The following is a 26865-nucleotide window of genomic DNA, read 5'->3' on the forward strand; positions in this document are numbered from 1 at the left end:
GCACATTCCCATAAGCTTGCTGATTTTTTTTCCCGGAGGACAGATGCGAACCAGGTTCAACTACGTGCTGATCTAAAGGGCATTTATGGCTACGGGAAACAAACCATTGGAGCACTTTTTTTCGCTCGGTTGTGCATGTGTTGGATCTTGGTACACGATGATGGGCTTGATTATCATCATAGTGTATCAGTACGACATATGACAGAAGCAAAGACCAAACAAGGATGGATGCGCAAAATGAATGGAAAAACCTTTTTTGGTTGTACAAAAGATGAATACTCATTCGGAAAATAAAACCGATAATTCTCTAAAACTGTTATGGCAGCGTAGGATATTACGATCATAGTAAACTAATTTGGATATCAACGTGGCTTGAAAATTAAATTGTTCATGATTGTGATAGAAATTGCAATTGGTACAGATAGAAACTTCCCCTTACCAAGAATCAATTGTGCAGACCACACTTCTCAATTATTATTTTGAAAATCAAGATTCTTATGATTTTTCTTTATTTGAGTGACTTTCCGCCCTAGGCGAGTTCACCATAAAATCAAGATTATTGTAACTGATACAAACTACAAACCAATAGATTTTGTAACGGCGAAACCTGTATCCAGCAAGCGGTGAAATCCGGAAGGGTATGTTGGGCAGAGCATGTTGCAAGACTACCGGACAACATCCCTGCAAAGATGGTGTTCACGTCGAATCCGGTTGGTACAAGAAGACGTGGAGCACAGAGAGCGAGGTGTCTTGACTAGGTGCAACAGGATCTGGAGAGCATGAGCCAAAATCGAAGTTGGAAAAACATAGCTATAGACCAAGTCAATTGGCTTAGCATTGTTAACGAGGTTATATTAAATTCATTGTTCTAACACCAATTAAATAACTAAACAAAAATTAAACTCGGTGTGCTTCTGACCACTTCAATTAGTTAAAATTCCTGATGCCGAACTAAGAAAAACACCTATACTTATGTGCCCTAAGTTGGAAGTCAATTAAAAATCCCATTCGAACGGTTTACCGAAGAACTTCGCAATTATGAGAAATTAAACTGTAATAGAGTGGACTGAGAACTTTCCTATAAAACCGATTCACTCTACTTCACAGACACTGCACCGAAACCACTGCTGACCATTAAGAATTCATTCGTCTAACCGCTACCGCACTGTCCGCTAATCTGCTTCCAGGTTTTCATCCTGTGCAACGTTCCCCGCCGGTTGGTGGTGACACTGTGGGTCTACTTTATTCTCGGAGCGCTCTGGCTGGCTGGATCCACGGCATACGTCTATTTGCTGACGTTGAAACATTCATACGTCATCGCCAGCTTCCCCAGGTGGAATTCGTGGGACGAGCTGGACCCAACCGAACGGGACTATGTTCGAATTTTCCTGTGTGTTTCACTGTTCTTTCACGATCTGGTCCAGGTCGTTATCATCATCAGCTACAGTCTTATGTGCTACTTGCTGCGCTGCTATCTGGTGGGGCTAAAGGAAAAGCTGCTACTGCACACCATCGAACCCCTCAACTGGATGCGGGTAAGTCGTTCTCTTTTTCTGGGATAATTTCGTTTCGTTGGTATTCGATGTTTTCTGATACCATTTCGCCAATAATTTTCATTTCCATTCTGTTTAACCCGTTAACGCCCAAGGCAACCTCCAATTGTTCTTATATCCCAATATTGTTAACAATAATTTTGATCCCGTAATATAGACACAGTTTCAGCTAAAAATTAAAGTCTATGGTGAGAATCCAAAAAAAAAAATCTTATAAATGTGTAGTCGATATCTGATAGCTCCATAGAGTTTAATTTGCATTTTGTTAAGATAAAATTGATGCTAGTTGATCCTTTATTTAGGAATCGTAACCGTCGTAAAAAATATTTTCAGTTGGAAACGTTCAACTCTTTTCTTCTACTACCACGGGGTAGAAAACTTAAGCTTACAACACAGGGTCCAGAAAAATTTAAAAGTCCAACTTTGACAATGCATATCTCCGTCGTAAGGACCCGATTTTGTCAGCCCCTCGATGAATTTTAGGCTGAAAAAATCGGGTCATTTTATTTTGTTCGTGTTTTTTAAATTTTGACGTGTTACATGGTTACATGGATTTTTAAGAGGGCGATGGACATGGGCGTAGCCAGGTATCAGCCCCCCTTTATTGACAATATCGATTCTTAACATTCCATTCACAATTTTCACGTCAAAACGATCATTATACACTAGCTCTGCATCCTTTTTGCATGAAACATAAAACTGAAAGTGAAGTCCTAAACGCATCTTGTTTCTATGTTGAGTGACGGGTCTATTTAAAGTCTTGGAGATTTACTTATTGGAAAAAATCTGAAGATTCGATTTGTTGTGGTCCTTTTGATTGGCAATTTTGCGGAAAACGGAATCAACCTGAGTTCCTAGATATACATGATCGTTAAATCTATCAATGATTTTCGCTCAGCACACTAAAATTCCTAAAGAGCTTCTTCATATTAAAATCCCTCTATGTTTTTAGAAACTTCTTCGAAATAGCATAAATAATTGCCTCGAAGCTCTTCTTGGAATTCTTGTAAGTATAATTCATAGAATGTTTCATCCGGAGATTACCACATAAATTTTCCTAAACATTATTTTAAAACTCATCTACAAGCCTTTTGAACATTTTTTCATTTGCCCTGGAATGTTTGTAAAAATATTTTTAACAGTATGAAACCAAGAAATTTTCTTTAGTTTCCATGAATTATTTTTTTGGTGTGTTCTTAGCCCAGAAGTATTCAAAAATGTCATTATATTAAGTCGTGAATAGTTATCAGAAACTATTCTTATATCTATAAAGAAATATCGGAAAAAAATAAAAATAGATTTTTACGAATCCAAGGTCAAACTTCATCAAGAATATCCTTAGAAAGCTTCAACAAAACGTATTGTTGAAGGGATCTTCTAAAGAGTTTAGTTATTGTAGGCACAATCTCAATAAAACTTTAGGAAACAATTTTTGATGAAATATCTCGAGACATACTGAAAAAGAATTTAACAAAGAGTGAAAAAAGTTAATTATTGAAGTCATTCCTTAAAAAATGAAATAATTCTATAGGAAGTTTGGGTGTAATTTGTGGTCAAGTTCAAGTGAGAATGCATGAAGAAACTTAAATGTAGACGAAAACCCCCTTCAGTGTACCCAACATTTTTGATAAAAGGTTCAGCAGCATTCCATAGATTTATTTCTCAAATATTATTAAGATAAATTCTTGGAGGAATTCATAAACGAAGCTACGCCTAGTTTTTTCCTTTTTTTTTTTGTTATGGACTCTGCAGAGTGAATCTAGCTTTTTTTTCAAATTTGAAGCATTATTTAAATAGCAAATTGTCAGGATGCTTAGTAACGAAACATGATTTTATGAAACTCGAGATCTTATGAAATTTGCTCATTTAATAGAAGCCGAGATGCAGCATACTATATATTGAGTTTTTATGGAAGAATTCTATGAAGCGTCTCCAAAAACACCTAAATATTTTGTTGAGACATCTCCTGAGAACTACGATAGAACGATTTATAGAATAATTTTAGGAATAATTGGAGAAACACATTTGAAAAGTATCTAGAGGAATATAACTGAAATCCCGAGATCCCAACAGATTTGAAAAAATCTTCGAATAATTTCTGGCGAGATGCTTTTCAAAAAGCTGATTGTTTGATGGAGTCCTAAGGTTTTCCAATCTATCATGTTGTTATTTTTGTATAGATACGAGCGCTGGAGAAAATCTTTGAAGAATTCAAACACAAGATTAATTCCCCTAATAAAAGTCCTTGACCCCTCTGGCTACGTCATTTCATTTCCTCCGTTAGATAATGGGTTCGGTAAAATTTTCCTGGGATTATGACGAACTAAAAAGTCAGTTAAGTATAAATAATGGCAACGCGTATGTTGTTGGGAAATATGAACATGTTATATTTTTATTTGTAGACATGTTTGAAAGAATACCCTTACCGAAATTTCAGAGTAATATCTCTGTTTTTCAATTTTAACAATGTTTCTTAGTTTTTTGAATGTTTCGGTAGTCTAAGAACCCAGTTATTTTTACCGAACAGTGTGGGTATATAGCTTCACCATACATTCTGATTTACAACCATGTACTCAAGTTTGCAGGCCTTCAAAAATTTGAAGCCCTGGTGAGCTTCGAATGGGCTTCGATCCACTGTTCCATGATCTGAACAAAACAGGTCTCAAGTTAAAAATAATACAGTAGCCTTCGAACAGTTGAAGCATAGGCATGAATTTATACAAATTATTTTCGATTTCAACCTTTAAGACTTCTTTATTTTATTTTCTTTAAATACAAATTTTTTTTTTCTCCGAATCATTTTTTAGAGATAAATTTTGTTAGGAAGTATTTCAATCATTCCTCGATGGATTTCACACGAAATCCTCGACGAATTTTCTCTTAAATCGAAATTTATTCATATATTTTTTAATTTATCCAAGAACATCTAAATTTAATCATCGACATATTTCATCCATATTTTTCAAGGATTCTTCAAGAATTCCCAAAGGAACTATTTTGGGTTTTTTTCAAGAATTATCAAGCATTTAACTGAGGAAAACTTTAAGAGTTATCCCCCAAAAGTACGTTAAGAAACCTTTTCAGGAGCTTCGCAAGTATTCCTTAAAAATTGTTTAAAGAATTCTTCCATGAATTATTTTAGTTTTACAAGCATATTGTTACTCTAAGGAGTTGTTGCTGGTATTAGTTTTAAAAGTCTGCGAGAAATCCTCAGATAATCAGATACCGTCAAACGGGGCTTCTTTTGACATTATTTCCACATTCTTCAACTTTGAGGATTTGTAGCTCTAAGAATTATGGATGGATTTCGATAATTCTTGCATATATCTTAGTTGTATATGTACGTAACAAATGTGCACAATATGAATCAAATCCATCAAGAAATAAAAATAATGCTTGAATAGCGAAAAATATGTGTCCTTCAAGACAAAAATGGGGCTACTTTGGACGTATTTAGAAAACAATGAGATTTGATAATAAAATGATTATTTTCGCATAAATTTTGAACTGATTCTATAGATTAACGTCTATTTTGACGTTGTTGAACGTTTTTCGTTGACAAACATAATTAAGAAAATTGTAAAGCGCGAAAAAATACACATACCTATATAACACTTTTCAGCAAAATATGGTTTTGTAGTGTATAATTTCTAGTATGAAATTTCAGTTTTACTTTCTTTTAAATAAAACTGTCAGCTACGACTGCTTGATTGTTTAAGTTGACACAATCTAATGATGCAATTACCAAGTACTGTGACAATTAATAAGGTCTGATTAATAATGATTACCATCTGTTAAAATTCTTAATGTTATATTAATGATATGTAGAAGGATCTCTTCAATTCCTGTAACTAAAAGTAATTTTTATTTAAAATGTAATGCATGAAGTACAAGAATAATGTTTCGCAAAATCGTAGGCAATTCAAATTTTACATTTGTAATTATTTTGGTTCTCAATAGTTTTGATGTGGCTTAATGGTAGTCTATTTATATCAGATGAAGAATGAAATTGCTTTGTACTACGGATTCATGTAAAAATGACCGAGAATTAATTTTTCAATGAATGTGGTTTGAATTTACTACCAATACGTAATAAAATGCATATATTTGAAGACCATTAACTTTCCTGAATCCTTGGTTAATTTTGTTGTTGTTGTAAAATATAGAAACTAACGCTTTGACATAAAATAAAAGTCATAAAATTAAGACCTTTGATCAATTATATTTGTAACACAACAATTTTTAACATAAAATTATCACAAATTTTTATGAAACATGACGATTCGATAGTTTTGTGACGCTCTCAATAACTTTCCACGATATGTGAAAAATTCGAACAATGTTTACATAGCAAATGTTTTGTGCCTTGTGAATATTTGTTAGGAATTTTTAAATATTTTTTCTTGTTTATCCTGTTATTGTTGATGTTGTTCCGAAAAATGTTCATGTCTGGTTGTAGAGCATGTTTTGGTCAATAAAAGTGCTGAAGACACAAAATAGCTCAGATTAATATTTATGCTGCAAATAAATCAAAAACACGAATGTCCAAAGTAGCCCCCGGAATCAAAAGTAGCCCTGTTTGACGGTAAGCAATACTCATTCGTCGTTATTTTTTTCCAGATAGTTTTTCTTGGATTCTTCCGAGACTTACTCAAAATTTCAGCCAGTTCATTTCAGTTTTTTTAGGAACTTCTGTCAATATTTTTACAGAAGTTCTTCTGAGAGCATTATAATAAGATTCTCAAGAATGTTTTTTGAAGGCATTTTTCAGAAAATATTTTGTTAAGTACATTGTACGAAAAACTCTTCTCATTGCATTTTTATGAGTCTCGTTCGTTTTTCTCATTTTATTTTAATTGCCACCTAGAATTGCAAATCAAACTGCAGCAAAGATTTTTTTGTAACATACTTCTATATATGTTTCCATATTAACTACAGATATATAATGAAGATCATATAAAAAAGTCATTGAGAAACTAGTGAAGGAATGGATTTTTATATTTTCTTGGATTCTAGAAGATGTGACATCAAAAGTTACTCCCTGATGAAAATCTTGGCTTATATAAATGAAAATTCGCTGGTACAATATCTTTTGTCTTTTCAATCATAGAAATTGCTCGACGAAATTATAATGAAGGTACATGACAGTTCGGTGAAAATTGACATATTTTTGTTTATTATGTCAAGCTTTTTCAGCATAGGGTCACTGCTTCAGAGTAGCTTAACACAAATCTACTTGGGTCAAAACGGAAAATTATGTTTTGTGAAATATTTCAGCTAATAACGCTGATATTACTAAAATTAATAATTCATATGTTAGGGAACATATTATTACACATAATTCATAACAATATACATTTTTAGAAAAAGTAGTTTTTTTGTACTACATCAATAAACTTGCATGTTGAAACTAGATAAAATTTACAACATTAAATTTCTCCTGTACAAAGTATCACGCATGTTCTCTAGCCTCTATCGTTGTATTAGTAGAATGTTGAAAGTCTTTTCATTACACATCACAGGTATTTTCCGGAATCTGTTTGATTTTCCCACAAAAAAAATCATTTTTTTCGGTACGATGTCTAAAACATTGAAAATGGGGGTGAGATTGGGTCAAGCAAGAACGATAGTAAATGAAATTCCAAGTCCACTTTTTTGACATTTTACGGTGCCGGGTGTTTTCTTTTTTCATTAAGATGTGTTTATTCTTTCAAAATACAACATCTCTGAAGCATCAAACAAGTCTACTTGAGTATTCCGTGCATTGAATAACAAAACAACGCATTTTGACAACTTCTCAAACCAGCAACTGCGTTTCGTGCGCAGCAACATCGTAAATTTTTATCAAAAGGGTGTTTTTTTTTTCTAAATTTGATTATTTATCAGTGTTTTCATATTAGAGAACCATTTCACGGAAGTACAAATGAGTTGGATCGCTGGGATTATGACGTCAACTTTTGCCTGAAATTTATTGATCGTGGAATGTCGCACCGAAATTTAACTATTTGCGGAGGTTTAAAATAGTCACTGTTTCAGTACACCTTTGGGGAAACTGAATGGGCTTTATAGCAATGGGGATGAGACTTTGAAGACAATTTGAGGGAAAAACCAAGAAAATTTATGTAAACTTGACGATAAATATTTTTTCTCATAGCTCTTCAATTTTCAGTATCATCTTTGTTTTAAGTGGGTTTATCATACTTGTGAAACATCTTAGATGTTTTTTAGTCTTGTTTGCATCGTTTTTTATCAATATTTTTCAGTTGTGAATGGTTTTGAAATCATATTCTCAAAAACAAGTTATTTCAATTACAGTGACCCAATGTCACCCCCTTTATGGGGTGAGATTGGGTCATTTTTCATTCACTTGTGGTGCCGCTGTGAATAAATATTTGTCTTTAATTTTTTGAACAGTTGTTAATGTACCATTAAAGTACATACACACGAAATTTGAAGTTTATTGGAGTTAAATTGCGATAGAAAAATTAAAATAGGCTGAAAAAATCGGGTCAAAAAGCTGACAAAATCGGGTAGTACTGTATCTGGTAAGGATTTGTGGCACAAATTGAGCAATGTAACAATTTTTAAGGTGATAAATTATGGTTTTCTGGGTAAAAAATAAGTGTCGAAACCACAACTCACATGTTTGGATTGAAAAATAAATTTTTGATATCACTCAAAATTTGTTTCACTAAAGAAACCTCTATAAACCCTATTTTTAAACCTTTTTTTTCCTATAACTCAAAATTTGACTTCGATTGTAGAAGCCCAGCAAACATTTTTAGGCAGACAGCCATTCCATGAAAAACCGATCTAGTGGGTCTCCGAATTCCGTGCAAATTTTCTATTTTGTTCCTTATCCGAAATAAGGATACACGTATTTTTGGATTTTTTGATTAGGGTGACCATTTCCGAAATAGGGTGACCAGAAAAATCGCGATTTTGCTAAATTGTTATTTCAAAAAAAAATTATAACTTTTAAACCGTTTGACCGATTTTAAATCTTTTTGGACGAAATGAAGGCTAAAAATTTTGATTTTTCGGGAAAAATATAAAATTTCACAAAAATTGTGTTTTTTACATGAAATAGTTTCCGTTTTTTCGTGTTTTGAAGACCTCGGGACCAAAGGGCTATTGCTGCTCTCATTTTTTCTTAAAAATTCAGAAAATTTTACGTAAACTGTCAAATTTTCAGCGATGTATGTGTTTTAGTTTTTGAGATACAGTTTTTTGAAAATAAAAAATCAGTCATTTTTCATCGGCACACACTGTAGATCTCAGCGCATTAGATTTGTAATGTTTAAAAAAAATCATAACTTTTGAACAGCTCAACCGATTTCCAATCTTTTTTTATGGAATGAAAGCTTAAGGTCTCAACTTTTAAAAAAAAAATAGAAAAAAATAGAAAACTTTGCAAAAAAAATTTGTTTCACATTAAAATATATGAAAATTTCTAAAAAAACTAGAAATTTTTATATTTTTTCACGTTTAAACATATTTTTATCAGATTTTTCAATTTTGTCTGAATAGTTGAAATTTTAAGCTTTCATTGCATACAAAAAGATTGGAAATCGGTTAAGCTGTTCAAAAGTTATATTTTTTTTAAACATTACAAATCTAATGCGCTGAGACCTACAGTGTGTGCCGATAAAAAATGACTGATTTTTTATTTTCAAAAAAATATATCTCAAAAACTAAAAAACATACATCGCTGAAAATTTGACAGTATACGTAAAATTTTCTGAACTTTCAAGAAAAAAATGAGAACAGCGATAGCCCCTTTGGTCCCGAGGCCTCCAAAACACAAATAACGGAAACTATTGAGTTTTTCATGTAAAAAACACAATTTTTGTGAAATTTTATATATTTCCTGAAAAGTCAAAACCTTTAGCCTTCATTTCGTCCAAAAATATTTAAAATCGGTCGAAGTTCAGAAGTTCAAAAGTAATATTTTTTTTAAAATAAAAATTTTGCAAAATCGCGATTTTTCTGGTCACTCTATTTCGGAAATGGTCACCCTAATCAAAAAATCCAAAAATACGTGTATCCTTATTTCGGGTAAGGAACAAAACAGCAAATTTTCACGGAATTCGGAGACCCACTAGATCGGTTTTCATGGAATGGCTGCAGAAGTAGAAATTTTTAACTATACTCAAAAAAACTTTTAATTTAAAAACTTCGAAAAAAAATAATTTCTTATCACTGTTTGCCTATGAAGCGAATTTCAATGCAATAACTGGTAGATTTCTCTACGGGAACATGACTTTTGAAGTCTATCAATATAGTTGTGCAGAAATATGATTTCTTGATCACACTCTAAATTGATTTAAATTTTAAAAATGACGAAAATCTCATATTTTTTATACTATTTGCCAATAAATCAAAATTTAATGCGATGGCATCTTGTTTTGTCGCTATAAATTTTATTATAGAAGTCGGGTGAACATGTTTAGCTAGAAAACAAAACTTTTGAGAGCATTCAAAATTTATTTTATTTCAAAAACACCAAAAAGCCCTTTCTAAACTTTTGGCTTGAAAATAAAAAAAATCACGCTTGATTGTGTTATAGTTTGTATCTGGTAATAATTGTCAAACTAGAACGAGTTTTGGGATCGTTTTTTTTTCTATTGATGTCATCCAATTAAATAAATAAAGCAAGGACTTGTAATTTTTTACATCAATCAACTAATAGACGTTCATTGAAAATTTATGGTTTGAAATCAAAAATTTTTTATTATACACTCTTAAAAATAATGAAAATTACTGTGAATTTAATTCATATTTTGACTCAACGACACATGATGCAATTGATGGAATGACACAAAAACGTGTTCTTGAAAAATTGTAAAATCTTGACCGCTCAGCGAATTATTAATGGATTCAAATGATTTTTTGTCAGTATACTGGCACACATATCTAGTTTCTAGAAGTTGATAGAGGAACGCGGAAATATTCCTATAGCCGGAGTTATTCCGGTGCATCACTGGGTCAGGTCGGGTGAGAAGTGTGCGTTTGTGCCCCTGAAGGTAGGCAAATTTCAAGTCACAGATAATTTCCGGAATCGGCTATAATGTGGTCACTACATGACGGAATTTGAAGAAAATTGCAGCGGTGTAAACCTTTTGAGAAACGATTGAATTGGATAACTATGAATTTTGCATTTGATTATTCTTACAAATGACCATTTTCGGGTCCCGGGACGCCTCAAATTTACAATAAAGTGGCTAATTCGTATCTGAACATCTGTGCCAAGCTTATGGGAACGCATTTCAGTGCACAATTATGTTTGATTTCCAATTTTTGAGAATTGAAACGGTTTAGTATCCAACAAATCTACAGCCGGTTCTTCCGGGCTTTACGTCCGAATGGCCACATCCGGTATATTATAAACGGTGCAAAGCTCTTCCTTTATAATGTTGAATATCAGATCTTAATAATTTATGCGAATTAAAATGATTGTCATTGCAAATAAATACAAGTAACTTGGCATGTCCCAAAAAAAGCCATTTTTTACCCGACTTGACCCAGTGACCCACCGGAATAACTTCGGCCACAGGAATATTTCCGAGTTCTTCTGGCCGGTTCTAGAAACTAGATATGTGGGCCAGTGAACTGGCAAAAAACCATTTGAATCCGTTAAGAATTCGCTGAGCGATGAGGGTTTCAGTATTTTTTATTTCACTCAGGCCTATACGGGTTAAAGGACACGAAAACGATGGCACTGTGAAAGATATTCCCGAATCAGACACTAACGTATTTAAAACTCGGCACAAATTTACGTCATTTGGCTCGCTTCTTTTATGTGCATCCAAAAGACGTAAATTCACATGATTTTTTGGGAGTGTGTAGGGGAAAAGCACCAGTTTTCGACATAGCACTAATTTTTGACCCATTCATACGATTTTGGCCTACTTTGTATGAAAAGCCGAAAATTGGCACAGAATTCTTGTAGGTCGAAAATTAGTGCTTTTGCTCTACTTAAATTTATTTTAGTAGAATTACGAAAAAAATATTTTCCTGACTGTTTGTTTTTAAACCAGAATTTAATGCAATGACTCGAGAATTCGTTTATTTCTGTCAAAACATCTTATGCAAACAAAATTAGCTCTAAAAACAACATGTCATCGCTTTCAGCATTAATTTAAAGTAAATTAAGGTTAAATAATAGCATGTTTCCTAGTTTTTAAAGTAAAATAATTTTGAGTGTGATATCAAATCTCATTCTTGAACTCAGCCTTATTATAGTTTTCTATGCAAAATAAGTTTTGATTGTAATTAAAAATTTCTCTTTCTGCTTATATATAATCACTGTTTTTGTACAATCAAATATTTTACTAAGAACTACATGTCATACAGTTATACAAAATAAGTTCTTCCAATGGTTATTTTTGGTAAAAATAATTCTGAGTAATTCATAATTTACTATTTCTTTCGAAAGATGGTCACTGAATTTCTACAAGTAATTTCATGCCAAAAAAATATATTCTTCTTCTTATGCTTGATGAAAAATGTTTTATGTGTAATCCAATATAACTATGTCTGCTCAAATATGTTTGTTTGACTTGTACAAGCTAATTTATACTCAAAAAGCTAGATATCCTCGCTATGAGTTTTGATTTACATGCAAACAGATTGGAAACAATTGTCAATAATTTATATTTCTACCCAGCACTGTTTACTGGACTATTTCAGTCAAATTGATGTCAATAAAACAACATGCCGTCGCTTTGAATTTTGTTTCATAAGCAAACAGTTCCAAATAAAGCGTATAATAATAATTATTATTATAAGTAGAGTAAATAATAGTAATTTTTAGGAAACATAAATTTTGAATGTAACAAAAAAATATATCTCTGCTAAAACGATCGTCATCGCTGTGAATTTCGTTTCATTGTTAAATATATTTTCTTGAAAGTGCCTATTGCTAAATAACTTTGGGTAGACGCATTTATTTCAAGACAAAGAAAATTGACAATGATCTTGAATGACGCTAAGTTCCATTGCTGAAAGAATTTTCGAAATCACTTCGAAAACAACAGAGATATGCAATGTCAAAGTTAGATTTTTTTTATGGGGTCGGATGTGTAGGTATAAGGTATATTTGATCATGCTGCAGCGCCACCTGGTGAGTGAATTCCGAAATATGATGTCAACTCAGTGGACGATATCAGGTCTATGACCAAGTTCTCCAAACATGATATCATTATATTTTGTGTCGTTTTCAAGTTATTTATGCAAATCACTGCCCTCAATTGTGGACACTGGGCTTTCGGCGCATCTGTCCTCAAAATAGGACGCTGGGCGTTAAATCATAAGCTTTCATGACAAAGAACAATTTTGTAAATTTTTGTGAATATTTCGAGTAATGAAACGAATATTTTTACGGTTTTCACTGTGGTGGCTGTTTGAAGCATCCCCTGTCAGATCATAACGACACATTAAAACACTGTTTTTGAGGTTAAAGCCTGGTAGCTCATATTGCCCCGTATGTTTATATTGCCCCCATTGCCCCTATACCAACAGAACTGAGGGAGGAATGCCCCAATCCACGAAGCACAAAATTCGCTCTAACGAAGGTACGGTGCTGCCATCTGGAAAAAGTTTACTCTATGCGTGAAGCGTCGCATAACCCGGCAAGGTATAGGAAGTGAAATTTCAAATGCTTATATAAAATTAATTGCAAAAGCTATTTAAATTCTTTCCAGTACATGTTGATAGACTATTGATGGGCTACAATATAGACACATTATTTTGATTTTTATACTTTTTCCTCAATATTCTGCGGTATCTATAGCTTATCACAAATCTAACCCCGTACACTTAACAGAATTTAATTAAATTTAGTTTTGAATTTTTTAGAAGCATTTGAAAATTGACTTCCTATGCTTTGCCATGTAAAGAAATCGGAGCTTCACGCATAGGGTCAACTGTGGTAATTGCCTCCGTCATAGCGAATAGCTACGTGAAGTTCACAACAGTATAACTCTAAATCAGTACCGAAGCCGTCGAAGTGGTTTGTCGATTCCATTGAATTTGCAGCGAGTATTTGCGCTGTTTTATTACCAACTCGAACGAACATTTCTACAGAGCCAGATGTCCCCTCGTAAAACTTTGATAGACCATCCAGCTGCTAGCCGCTGGAGTTCGTCGTCCATTCGGGTGCAGCAAGAATCTAATGCTGAAAAATTAATGACTTTCGAGCAGCTTAAGGAAAATGGATTCTCCCGATTCCCGACATGTCTTTTGTGCTGGAGCCATGAGAAACGAACGAAATTTAATTCAACCACCTCCGTCGACCGACAGAGCAGGCATAGACGAACAGACTTAACACTTGAAAATCGTTCACCCAGTTTACACCATCATGTAATGTACATGTTGCCCGATACTGTTTTTGTGACTGTAGAAGGCGCTAGTGTGAATCATCCAACACAAGGAAAAACGATGAGCGTGCCTCTAGTTGTCAGGTTTGAAACACAATTTGAAATGATCGTTATCAGTATTACATCAGTTTGTCTATGATGCAGGTTTCTGGGAACTGCACAAGATTTCATCCAACTGCTTTTGATGAGGGTGGGCACTATGGACCAGATATTAAAATTTCGCGACAAAATTCCAAACACTTTCAAAATGAACAAAAACCAACCTAAAAATAAAACAAACTTAAGAAAACATATAAAAGACGTGTTTGAGACGACTAAGATGCATTTCAATTAAAATTGATAATATTTGTACGGATTATGAATATTTGGAGAAATATGTTAATTAAGACACTACATATTCATATTCGCACAAAATTACAAAATGCATTCTACATTTTCAAAGATATGATTCATACATTTTAAAGTATTCTAAAGGTACACTATTAATTTCTCAAAGTAATTGAAAATGCCTGAAAAAAGTGATCATGAAGTCATGGTTGTTTGGAATTCATTGACAACTGTTTATTCAATATACTTATTGGTTTTTCACAGTATAATTGAATTTAATTCATCATCTAAACTATTATTTTTTATAACGCATTGTTTTCACTGTATATAACCTTAAACAAAGCCATAAAACCATCAAAGAGTTACAAAGGCATTGTCCAAAATGGAACAAGTTAATATGAATTATATATTATTAGGTGCTATATTGTTTTAAAAGGTGACCATTCACTTTCGAAACATTATGGTCAGAAATACTTCAGCTGTAATGGAGGCTTTATATGATGTGTTCTAACATCAGAGCATCCGGTTTACACCATCTTTTGGACTCCATTATATTAATACATGCATGAAATTATTATATGATAATCATGATTTTTTGTGTAAATCTCATAAATGATTGATTATAAATTGAAATAAATCAAGCAGAATTCTTAAAATTCATTTGCTTTCAACGAAATTAGATGATTCGTCTATGCACAATTTAATAGTCCATATGCTCAAACTACTAACATTCTCCCGACAATATTACGCTTAAGTTGCCAATATATCTGGCAGCAATTTAAAAGGATTCAAACGATTTTTTTTAATTTTCTTCATTGATGACCTGTGACCTGGTCAATTGGTGCTGCCTTTATAGTTTTGTTTTCTCTTAATCTTTTTATTATTATAATTTTTTTATAATATTTCAACGTAATATTGGTTATTTAACGGAAAACGAAAATGCGTAGATGGTGCTCTTCTAGAATATCGATTAGTGCACCGTAATCAAAATTTCTAGTTACAACTTTGGAAGAAAAATCACCACAATCATTTAACTGACAATATTTTTGCAATTTAAGACACAAGAAACCGTAAATAGTCATTTCAATATGAGATACTTTCGCAAACTAAACCCACTTTCGATCGCCAATAGAAGGATAGTACATGATGTTGCCTAATTCTTTAATTATCTATTATTTTCTAATATCAATTCACTCTTAGTGAACCATCAAATTTAAAACGGACAGGTTATGGATGTTTCTACTTGATTTTTTTTAACTTTTGTAAAATGTTATACCAATGATTCAATCTTGGTTGAAAAATAATCAACAGGGTTGGAAGATTCTTTTTTGAAAATTTGTGCCAAATGTCTATATTAAATTGATGCATTGCGATTTGTATAAAAACATAGACATACAACAATTTCAGTAGTTTCAAAAGTCTTTTATCTTAAACGTGGTTAACCACGTTTAAGTCGTTATAATGGGAGCCTCAAACAGATTCCTCTGTTATGGTCTAATCATACCATAAATAACATGGCCTCAAAGGAAATTGCAAAAAAAAAGTTTTTTGTAATTTTTCTACCGACTCTACCTAGATTTCTCAATGTCACCTAGCTCATGAACGGACGCTTGCTCAAAAGTAGTGCATTATAGCAGTTTTAGTTGTTTTTATACCAATCAAACTTATTCAATTGTTTGGATTGTATTACAAGCAGCAAAGTTTAAAATATAGGGTTGAAAAATTGACTAAATTATCGCTTGGTCTTGAACCGCTGTATCTCGGCCATCCGCAAATATATGCAAAAACTTTTGGTAGCATAAGAAAGAATGGAGTCTAGGCTTCCACCTCAAACTGGTTGCAAGCCGAATACGGTGGAATAACTAAACTGTTAGGTGAACTAGTGAAAATATAGTAAACATTACTGGTAAATTGTAAAATCAATGGTTAAATTTAAAATTAACATTATTTTTATATCACACACGTGAAATGCACTCAATTTGCTTTCGAAAAATGAACACACACAATTATTTTTCTTGCCATTTTTCCCCTTAAAACAAATTTTCTAATAATAGGCTGAAATACAAGTTTTTTCAGTTTAAATAAAATTGATCTCCATAGAGTACAATGAAATAATGATCACACATGTTCTCAATAATGAGAAATTCATCTCAATAATTAATTTTATTGAAAAAAGATTTTTGGACTTTTGTCGCGAAATTTTGATTTCTGGCCCATAGTGGTGGTGGGTGAGCGCATCAGCTTCCATTGTATTTCTTGGAACAACTCATCAACTAGCTTTCTTCCTACCGACCGACTGCACCTCACCACGCACCGTTTTAGGATCAAGGCTACATCTTAGAGTACATCCATTCCTAGCGTTTGATATATATTGTGTATCATTATGCGAAGCAGTACGAAATGTATGTTTATTGTTTCTTCGTCCTTTTACAGATACTGGGAAAACTTCATTTCATCTGACTGGGTGATGTAAATACATATAAACCAGCTCCAACGCCTGTGTGGTGCAAGATCTGAAAGTAGAATCTACGCTTCTTGGATATACGACCCAATACGGAAATAAACTTTTCCATCGTCATTTATTTGGTCGAGGAAACGATAGTAAATTCATTTACACACTTTACATTCACATATCCTACGGACGCATTTCCTTGGAACAGCCATTTATTCAATAGCAAGCAACATGGCAATATAAGGATGCACTAGAATTACATGCTGCATACGTTATTTTGCATCATTAAACTGATAACTGTTGCTTGTAAAGGCTGCATTCAGTTGTCCAACAGCATTGACTAGTTAGTTATTTTCAATGCAGTGGAAGATTTTGTTGCTGAGAAAATATTCACAGTTATGGTCATAAAATAACAATAAAACTGTTTCCACAACCTATAACAAGAATGTTTTGATTTAAGGTGAAACTTCTAAGATTGCACTAAAACTTCAAAGGCACAAATCTCGTGAAGAAAGCATCGAACAACAGTGTACTTTTTATTTTGGCTTTGTGCACTAGCAGAAAGTTTAAAATAAGAAGATCAGAAACGTTTATCAACTTTTACTCCAGTTTAGTGCCTTTGAAAACATGAGTAGAGGCACAAGTCGGCCATTTTTAGATTCCGATATGTTTCACCTTAAGCATATATCATAAAATGCGTTTTCAACTTTATAAGCATATGCGTTAAACCGATCATATAGTCAAGTACCAATTTCGATGCTTTACACTCTTAAAAATAATGAAAATCACTCCGCACGTAATTCACATTATGACTGAATGACACATGATGTAAGTGATGAAATGACGAAAATATGGTTTCTGAAAGATGTATTGATTGAAAAATTTTACATGATGAAGGACATGAAAACAATGCCGCTATGAGTAACATTTCCCGAATCAGACACCATCGTATTTAAAATGTGACACAAATGCACGTCATTTGGCTCGCTTCTTTTATGTGCATCCAAAAGACGTAAAATCGCATGATTTGTTCGGAGTGTGTACTCTTAACCCTCTAATACCCAAATTTTTGGGCATTTATTTATTTTTATTCACAAATTTTTAAACTTTGGTTTTTGATTTTTATAATTTTTATTTTTGAACATTCCTAGCTTTTTTCATTTTTTCTTGAAGCCTTTTCTAGTTGTTGATTTTTGGCAATAATAAAAATTTAAATTGTTACGGTATTTTTAAAAATATTAAATTTTTAATTTTTTTTCGGAGCGTATTTTATTTTCCGTGTAACTAACGGAAAAACAGGTTTGATATGATTTTAATACCACGAGGCTCTTCGTTTGTGATAGGTTAATCGTAGAAAAATATAAAAGGTACGATTTTTTATATTACACGTTAAATGAAGCCCAGGCATTTGTAGGTTATATAAGAATGCAATTTTTCAAACAATTACTAAAAATACAAAAAAGTTTCAAAAGTCATAAAAAACTTTTCTTATATGCGTGTTATGAGTCAAGGTATAAGCCAAAACAAAAATCATTTTGATTTCCGAGCTACGAAAAAATACACAAAATTCCAAAGTGTACCCCGTCTAAAAGCGGGGTTGGGTATTAGAGGGTTAAAAGTGATTTATTAAGGTTTTATTGGGATTGTATCCAATCAACGTGTTTAATAAAGCACTGAATATAGCGTAGCATTAAGCTCTATTCAATGCTTTATAAAATCTGTTATGATGGGATACAACCCCCATAAAGCCTTAATAAATCACTCTTAGGAGTATAATGCATTGAAATTGGTATTATTCATATGCTTATAAAGTCGAGAACGCGTTTTATGACAAATTCTTAAAGCAGGGTTCTATCCCGTTAGGCCGAAAGGGTCAATAGCCAATATTTCCGAAAGTGGGTCGTATGGCGCATACATTTTTATATCTGCATTGAGATTCTTCGGAGAAAATATCTAGGATTCATAAGAATATCCTTTTGAAAATTCTTCTGGAATTCTGGAAGAATCCCAGGTCCATTTACAGAAGAACCGCAGATAAATCGCTAAAATATTATTAGGAGATTTCTGAAGGAACTATTTAAGAATTTTCGTAAATATCTAAAAAAAATCCCAAATGGATTTTGAATGTTTTTAACAGTGATATCCAAAATGATCCCAGAAGTTATTTCGTAAGAATCCCTGAAAGATTCAAAGAAAATTTAAAGACATCCAGAAGATTTCATGAATATTTTCCAGAATAATTCTGAAGAACTCCAGAAACATTCACGGAATTATTTCAAATGGAATTTCCGAAACCATTTAAAAGTAACTTTCAAAAGATTCTCAGAAAAAGAAATCTGTAATCAATGAACCTCATAGGTATTTGTTTAATGTCCCAGTGGCTGTCCGGTAGTTTTCTTAAAGGATTTCCATTTGAACTCAAGAGGGATTTTAGAAAATTTCCAAGGCAAATCGCGAAAAAAAATCATGAACAGTTCCTTATGAGTTTCCAGAAGAATCACAGAGTTTTTTTTTCTAAAAAAATTAGAAAAAAAAAATTATAAAGAATCACGAAGGAATTTCCGGAAAAATTCCGGATATTCAAAATTATCTCAGACAGAAATAAATCAATAAAATCAATAATCATAAATCTCTAAAAAATAAAAAGGTCTTGAAGAGTGCTGGAGGATTTCCAAACAGTTTCAGAGGAATTTTCGGATGAATTTCAGAGTAATTTGCTGAAGATTTTCGGCGGGATTTCCATTAAAATCTACGGTATCAAAATGGTTAATACCGATGACCCTAGAGGGATCGACTCTGCTTTTTACCAAGCAGAATTTCACTATCGTTAAATGCGCATTTATTTTTTATTTTTCTTTTTACGAGAAACAACATTGTTCAAATTGTAAATAAAGCATTGTTTCCTTCTTTCGATTGCCGGCATTCAAAAGATTAAATTAAAATCAATTAAATATCAAATGCTCTGGGTCAATCGCCAGCTTTTCAAGCGAATCCTAGCGACCTACTACCTTTCCCAACCCCCAACTCCGTAACACTTATGAGGGTGTCACTGAGTCGGAGGCCTCTCGTTAAGTAAGTGCAACATCAACATTTCCTTCCCCAATCCCAAGTTAAAGGTAAAGATGGGCGTGGCTGGAAACAGCGATATTCACGGTTTTGGTATTCTTGTTTCAGATTAGATCAAGGTTAACTCCCAAGCCTTGTTTTTAAAAGCAGTCTAGATGAGACTATCAAACATAAAACAAAAATATAGCTAGTATCCAATCTACGAAGTATACCATAACTACGCTAACGCTAACGCGCATACATTTTTAGATCGAATGTAGGGAACCCTACAAAGCAGGAAGTACCATAAAGAAGCAATCGGTGGATAATATGGTTTCAAAGGGATTTGGATTGAAAAATAGTGTAAAAGGGTTACAGAAAATTGAGTAATCAATTCTAACTCCACGGACGCCCCTACTAGCACCTTACATGGTTATCCTTAAAAGTAGTTAACTGAACTCGATTGGGGTACAAATCCCGTTCTCAGGAATCCCTCCACACTTTCTAACATCTTCCATGAACTTGATGAACTGACTTAAAAAGGGAGTCATATTGGGTCATAATAGTGTCTAGGTGGAGGTTGTAGAGGGATTTCTGAAAAATGTGTAATGAGTTCCAACTAACGTGCAACTAGAATACAGCATATCCCTCTGAAAAACACCGAAAACAGGCTTGATACCTCATAGTGTTTTTGAATTGTTCTAAAAGTTATCAAATTTTATTTCCACATGATAGCTGAGCTCAACAATATGTTGTATTTTTCCACCTTTTAAAAATGGCGAGAAGTCAATGAAAATTACGAAATTATATTTTTTTTTCTCATTAAAAGACAAATAACATAGTGACAGCTCATTTTTACTGTAAATTCAAGTGGTTTTGGTTTATCGTGCACAGTATGTTTACGAGTTGCAAAGGGTGACATGGTGCAGAGAAGCACTATTTTGTTTGAACGGATATAGTTTGCAGTTCGTTATTGATATGTCGACTAAATTCATTATTTTTTTGAGATTTCAAAACATTTTTCCAAATAGCTCCGTAGATAAATTAAAATGTTGTTTTTGAAGTAAATTTTGAACGAAATTCCCTGGAGTGCTTCGTGAAGCCCAAGCAGGACAGCTCGGTTTTGCGTCGTCTGATAGATTTGGCTCACGGTTTCGCGCATGTTTTCGTCGCCGGAGATTATTTTTTTCCTGTTTTGGAGCGTCTTGCTGGGTAGTGCTTCGTAAAGCCTAAGCAGCACAGTTCGGTTTTGCGTCGTCAGATAGATTTTGCTCACGGTTTCGCGCGTGTGTTTGTCGCCGGAGATTTTTTTTTACGCGTATTGTTATTTTATACAATCCGATGACCCTGGAGGGATCGGTTTTGCTTTTTACTGGTTATTGAGCAAAAATATTACTGCACAATCGACAAGCTATTGTTTTCTCTTTTGATTGCCGGCATTCAAAAGATTAATTTGAAAACGCTTAAACAACAAACATTTATGGTCTATCGCCAGCTTTCTAGGCGAATCCTGACAATATACCTTCCCCAACCTCCAACTCCGTAGCACTTATGAGGGTGTCGCTGAGTCGGTGGCCTCTCATTAAGTAAGTGCTACATCAACATTTCCTTCCCCTATCCCAAGTTACGGTAAAGATGGGCGTGGCCGGGGATAGCGATATTCATGCTTTTAGTTTTCTTGTTTATGATTTGAACAAGGTATACTCCCCTGCCTTGTTCTTGAAAGTAGTCAGGATGAGATTATTAAAAAGAAACATGAATGTTGCTAGTATCCAATCTACGAAGTATACCGTAACTACGCTAACCCTAACGCTAACGCTAAATTTTGAACGAAATTCCCTGGAATTAGATTGTAGTGCTTCCTGCCTCTTTGAAATTCTTTCTCTCGGGAATTTGCTTTGCGAAATTTTGCTTCTGACGTTATGAATATAGTAATTCTCTATTGTTGTGTTCGGTCTTTCGCGGTCAGATTTAGGATATCTACGAGACAAAACTTGCTTGCTTATTAAATTAATTTCTAATTTACTTGCTAACATATTGGTAACTCCCCAAGTAACAATGAAAGCTGAACAGCAAGAGTATTTGCTGAGCAATGGCTGATTAATGGTGTGCAAGGTTGAACACCGTGACAGCTGAACAATAATTTGAGGAAAAGCTTATTAAACATCTTTATTCAGCAGTATACTCAAAGCTGAAAATCACGTTGAACAAGCTATTTTTCATCTACAATTTTAACTTTTGTTCAGCCAACCTGAATAAAACTAATTAAAAATTATTTGAAGCTTTAATCAAATCAACAGACATTGTTGAAAAATTGTTCAGTTGTAGGTCGACAACAATATATACACCAACGTTTGGGTAACACACTAAATTAATTATTATAAAACTATTTCACCGAACTCATCGAACAAAAAAATTTCACATCCCGAAACAAAAAAACTGCTGGATTCGGCATCGATGACCTTGGGTAACAACAAGATAGAACACTACAGTATGGCCCATAAAAAATGCGACAATTGTTTGATCGTGAATATAGCATCCACAAGCGTTATTTTCATTGTTTTTGCTAGTGAATGTAATTTCCGATTATTGTAGTTAACTTTGCTATCCAAGACAATTTATGTCATATTTTTCTTACTATCCTAAATAATGTAATTAAGCAAAGAAGTTCGAGGGTTTTGTCCGCCCAAAGCTAGAAACAGCATCTGATTGTCGTATACTCTGGTGATAAACTTTCCACCTTCAAAACCCACTCTTTATTATTGAAAATTTTAGTTTGTTTGGTATCAGAGGATGGAGGAGTTCTTAGAGAACGTGTTTTTCATGATCACAACAAAATATTTTGCCAGGGTCATAGTTTTGAAGGCATTTGCGTCTTATAGGTTTCACATGCCTTTATTTTTTGATAAAATTGAATAAAAAATAAATACGGTAGTCTATAACAGATATTTGATGATGAAATTTGTTCCTGCGGTTAAAGACAACTGATGTCAATACTAGCTCATAGGTTTTGAGCAAAACGGAGCCGCTTATCACACTTATATGAAAGTTCAATCAAAGCTCTCCAAAATATAGAGCCGTTTTTTCGAAAATATGTTCAAGTCTCCAATGACCCAGGTATGAACTAATTCTATCATTTGATATGGGCGTAAGCTGAAGACAAGGCCTGTGAAGAATCTCACGCCATCATTGGTATTTTAGAAGCTTTCATCACCCAGATATTGAACTCGACGTCCGCATGATACAATTTGAAGGTATGCTTCCAATTCCTCTTTGATAAGGTGAAAGTAACAGATAAAAATTATGCCCAAAACGAAAAACTGAGTCTAAATAGATTAAACAATACAAATAATGAATAATATTTATGTTCACTTCACATTTTCTATGCACTGCGTATTGAAACTTCGCAGAAGATAGTACTGTGCTATTTTTTTTTTTTTTTTTGCAAATACGAGTTATTCGATAATGAGTACCTCCGAAACGAATAAATTCGTGTTGTAAGAATGTGTTTAATAGGAGAAACGATTGTATTCGAAAAGAGGAGCGAAGTCATTTTTAGATACACTGAAGAAAGACTTGAAGTTCTGAAAACCATGAACAAGTTTTTAAATTTACTATTCCAACCACGATTGGATCATGAACGCTTTTTGTTTTCGTTTTGTTCCCTCTCAATCCAACCGTATTGATAGCCGTGCGGTAAGTGTTCGCGCTTGAAAATCGCAAGATTCTCGGTTCAATTCTGGCCTATTGTAATTTTAACCATGATATAGTTATTTTTACGGTCCAAATGGTGCTATAGTAGAATTGAACGCAGAAAATATTTAAAATAAATGCCAACTTAGTCTAAACAAATCAAGTGGCGTTGTGTATTTAATTTAACCCTTTGATATTGTATTTTCAACTGCAACGATTCTCTCAGAGTATAGTTTTTTCAACTGCAAATCTGTTCTCAGTGTATGGATTCGTGTGTCCCTCTATGAAAAGGAATGTTTGCATGTATCGGATAAAATTGAATAAAACATGCTAATACAATGATCTGCCTTTGGACCCATTACAATTCTTGTATAGTTATTATGCAGAGATTGTATTAGGTATGACCTTGCATATTTTGTATTGGATTTATATTTTGCGTGAACATGTCCCATAAGGTTATATAAATTATATTGGAAACAGTGCCCTTACTAGCCAAGATGATCATCAACTCTTAAATGTAAATCGTAAAGAGTACTGAAACTCCGTCGAATACAGTACTGATCTATCTCTTAGCACATACGAGATGTTCAATAATACCCCAAATAATGAAATCTTATACTTAAGCCCTAATTCTAAAGTCCGCGTAGTAGGAGTGCGCCTAATAGGAGACCCAACAGTGTTCGAATGTCAATTAAAAATAAAAGAAGTATAACATACACTCCATTCTGTTTTTACACGGTGGATGCGTACCGTGCAAAATAAGTTTTCAGTACAAAATTCCAAAAACTGTACAAAAAAGTGACATCATTTCTCGACGTTTCATGCAAAAATAAAGTTTTGGCAAAACAAAATGTATGGAAACTTTTTTTTGTACGGCCGTGTAAAAAAACATGCAAAAACATAATCAGGTGTACTGTGGCGCTGATGTATCAGATCTCGCGTTTAGTATCATACAGGCGTATCTGCATTGATCGATTTCTCTTCGTCGATTTTCTCTTTGGAGTAGTACAGGGAATTCTATCAATTTTGGTAATACTAATTAGCTAAAGAGAAAATCGATGAAGAGAAATCGATCATTGCCGTTACGCCCTTATGATACTAAACGCGAGAGATAATGCTATCCCGCTTCGTCCAAAAGAGAATCGAAATTACTTTCAGGCATAGCTGCGTGCGTTTCAGTTTAAAAGGGGATGTTTGCATGTATCGGATACAACGAAATAAACCGTTATAATACAATGAGCTGTCGGTAAGAACAACACAATTGTTGTATTGTTCTTATGCAGAGATTGTATTAGGTAAGAACAGTGCTGAAAACATTCGACACTTTGCGCGACGTTCGTTTCGTTGTCATGGTCAGCAGTTATTTACTTTTCTGCATTCATCGCTAGGAGCCTTCTTTAGCTGAGTGGTTAGAGTCCACGGCTACAAAGCAAAGCCATGCTGAAGGTGTCTGGGTTCGAATTCCGGTCGGTCCAGGTTCTTTTCGTAATAGAAATTTCCTTGACTTTCCTAGGTATAGAGTATCATCGTACCAGCCACACGATATACGAATGCGAAAATGGCAACTTTGGCAAAGAAAGCTCTCAGTTAATAACTGTGGAAGTGCTCATAGGAACACTAAGCTGAGTAGCCGGCTCTGTCCCAGTGGGGGACGTTAATGCCAAGAAGAAGAAGAAGCATTCATCGCTACCGCCACCTCTCACACACAGCAGTAGCGGTAGAATGAACATCGAGATACACAAAAAATGTCAATTGAATGTCGTCTGACACGATGACATTTGCGCAAAGCATAATCTTGCTTGTTATGTTGAATGTGACACACTTAAGGGGCAGGATCCGTCATTGATGTTGGAATTTTCAAAAGCAGTTTTTTCCTTCAAACCCGAGACAATTTACAGGAAAATGTGTTCACTGTATTCTATTCTCCAACCGAAACACAGTGAACACATTTTCATCGAATAATTTTTAGTTTAGAACAGAAAAACTGCTTTTGAAGTTTCGATGACGGCGATGATTACGATGACGGAGCGTTGAACGTTATTTACAGTGAAAACAGCGCCTATTACGAAAAATGACAGAAACAAACAAAACCGTAACGTTCCCTCGTGAAGCAATCGTGATCAGAAAAATTCAGTTGATATTTTTCTTTCCGACGTTTGTTTGATCGCTCGTTTTGTGAATGTTTGAGGGAAGCGCTGCCGAATATCCGCGAAAAGGCATCAACTACCGTGACTGCTTACAACACTGGGTAGGACCTTGAAAATAATTGTATTAGATTTTCATTTTGCGTATACAACCAACAATCAATTTATTTTCAATTTTAGTACAAACTACACGATAACATGGAGGGCGTTAATATTAAAAGAAGGATGGCAGAGCATTGATAAAGTAAGGAGTTTGTTACAAAGATCATTATGAATATAACATAGATTTGAACCATGACCTCTTGCTTCAAAAGCAGAAGCGCATCCTAATTTACATGGTTATCTAAATCTTTTTGACTAGCTCTAAAGCATCTAAAAAACGATCATACTTGTTGCTCCATACTGTATTTAGCACTACAGACATCAATACGCCTCAGAATGCTGTTCAGGGTGACTCATTTTACGCTATAGTACATTGTAATTTATCGTCAGTTTTCTTGTAGTTATTTCGCTAATAGTTCGGGCAATTGAAGTGCATCTGCAATATACAATATTTTTTGCAATTTCACATTGCAATATAGGCTGGTTTTCATCACGCCATTCTCTCATGAAACGGGTTCTTTTGTGCACTAAATTATGCAGTATGATTTTAATGGGTTTTCTCATGTCTTTTTTTTTAAACAACACTTAAAACTACCAAGCCAATATGTCTACCGAATAAGGCTACACATTTTTATTAAATTTAAGGGAGGGATTATTAGAGTATGTTGAAAACTACTAATTGCACTTTAACACTCTACTTTTTATAGTATGAATAATTGATCCATACGATGTTCTTTTCATGTCGAGCACTCGTCACTGAAGAAGTCTGTAAGTCGCAGACGAAATAGGCCTATGTATCAAGATAAGCAACATATTAGAGTTTAAAGGTATTTGCTCGCCTTACTAGTGATTTAAGTATTTTATTTTTTTTTTTTCCCAAAAAGTGAAGTGTTAAAGTTCAATTAGTAGTTTTTTTACCGAATAAGAGTTGAACAAACCATTCTTTAGCTGAATACTTGATACTTGATCAGAATAGGTACTAATACTTCTTGTGTTCTTCAGGAAACCTACCGATGTTTCCGAAAAAAAATATCACTAGAATTCCTGGGAAATGCGTAGATAGTCGAAGTAGTTCTTTGTATACTGCTTCGCGTTAGAAAATGGGTTAACCATCGTGCGAAGTTTCATTTTTGACTAATTTCGCCGCGTCGCAAGTCGATCCTAAATAG

The 26865-nt window shown here is 33.7% G+C and overlaps 1 protein-coding gene across 2 annotated transcripts in view; it reads left to right on the plus strand.

Moving 5' to 3' along the window:
- LOC5565490 overlaps window positions 1-26865 on the plus strand; it is a 254527-nt gene that overhangs the window by 193644 nt on the left and 34018 nt on the right. For both annotated transcript variants that reach the window (XM_021850276.1, XM_021850277.1), the window contains exon 6: window positions 1188-1535. In XM_021850276.1, coding sequence (XP_021705968.1) covers window positions 1188-1535 — 348 coding nt within the window. The remainder of the gene's footprint in view (window positions 1-1187; window positions 1536-26865) is intronic.

The sequence above is a fragment of the Aedes aegypti genome, chromosome 3 (genome assembly GCF_002204515.2).
Source record: "Aedes aegypti strain LVP_AGWG chromosome 3, AaegL5.0 Primary Assembly, whole genome shotgun sequence".
NCBI lineage: Eukaryota > Metazoa > Arthropoda > Insecta > Diptera > Culicidae > Aedes > Aedes aegypti.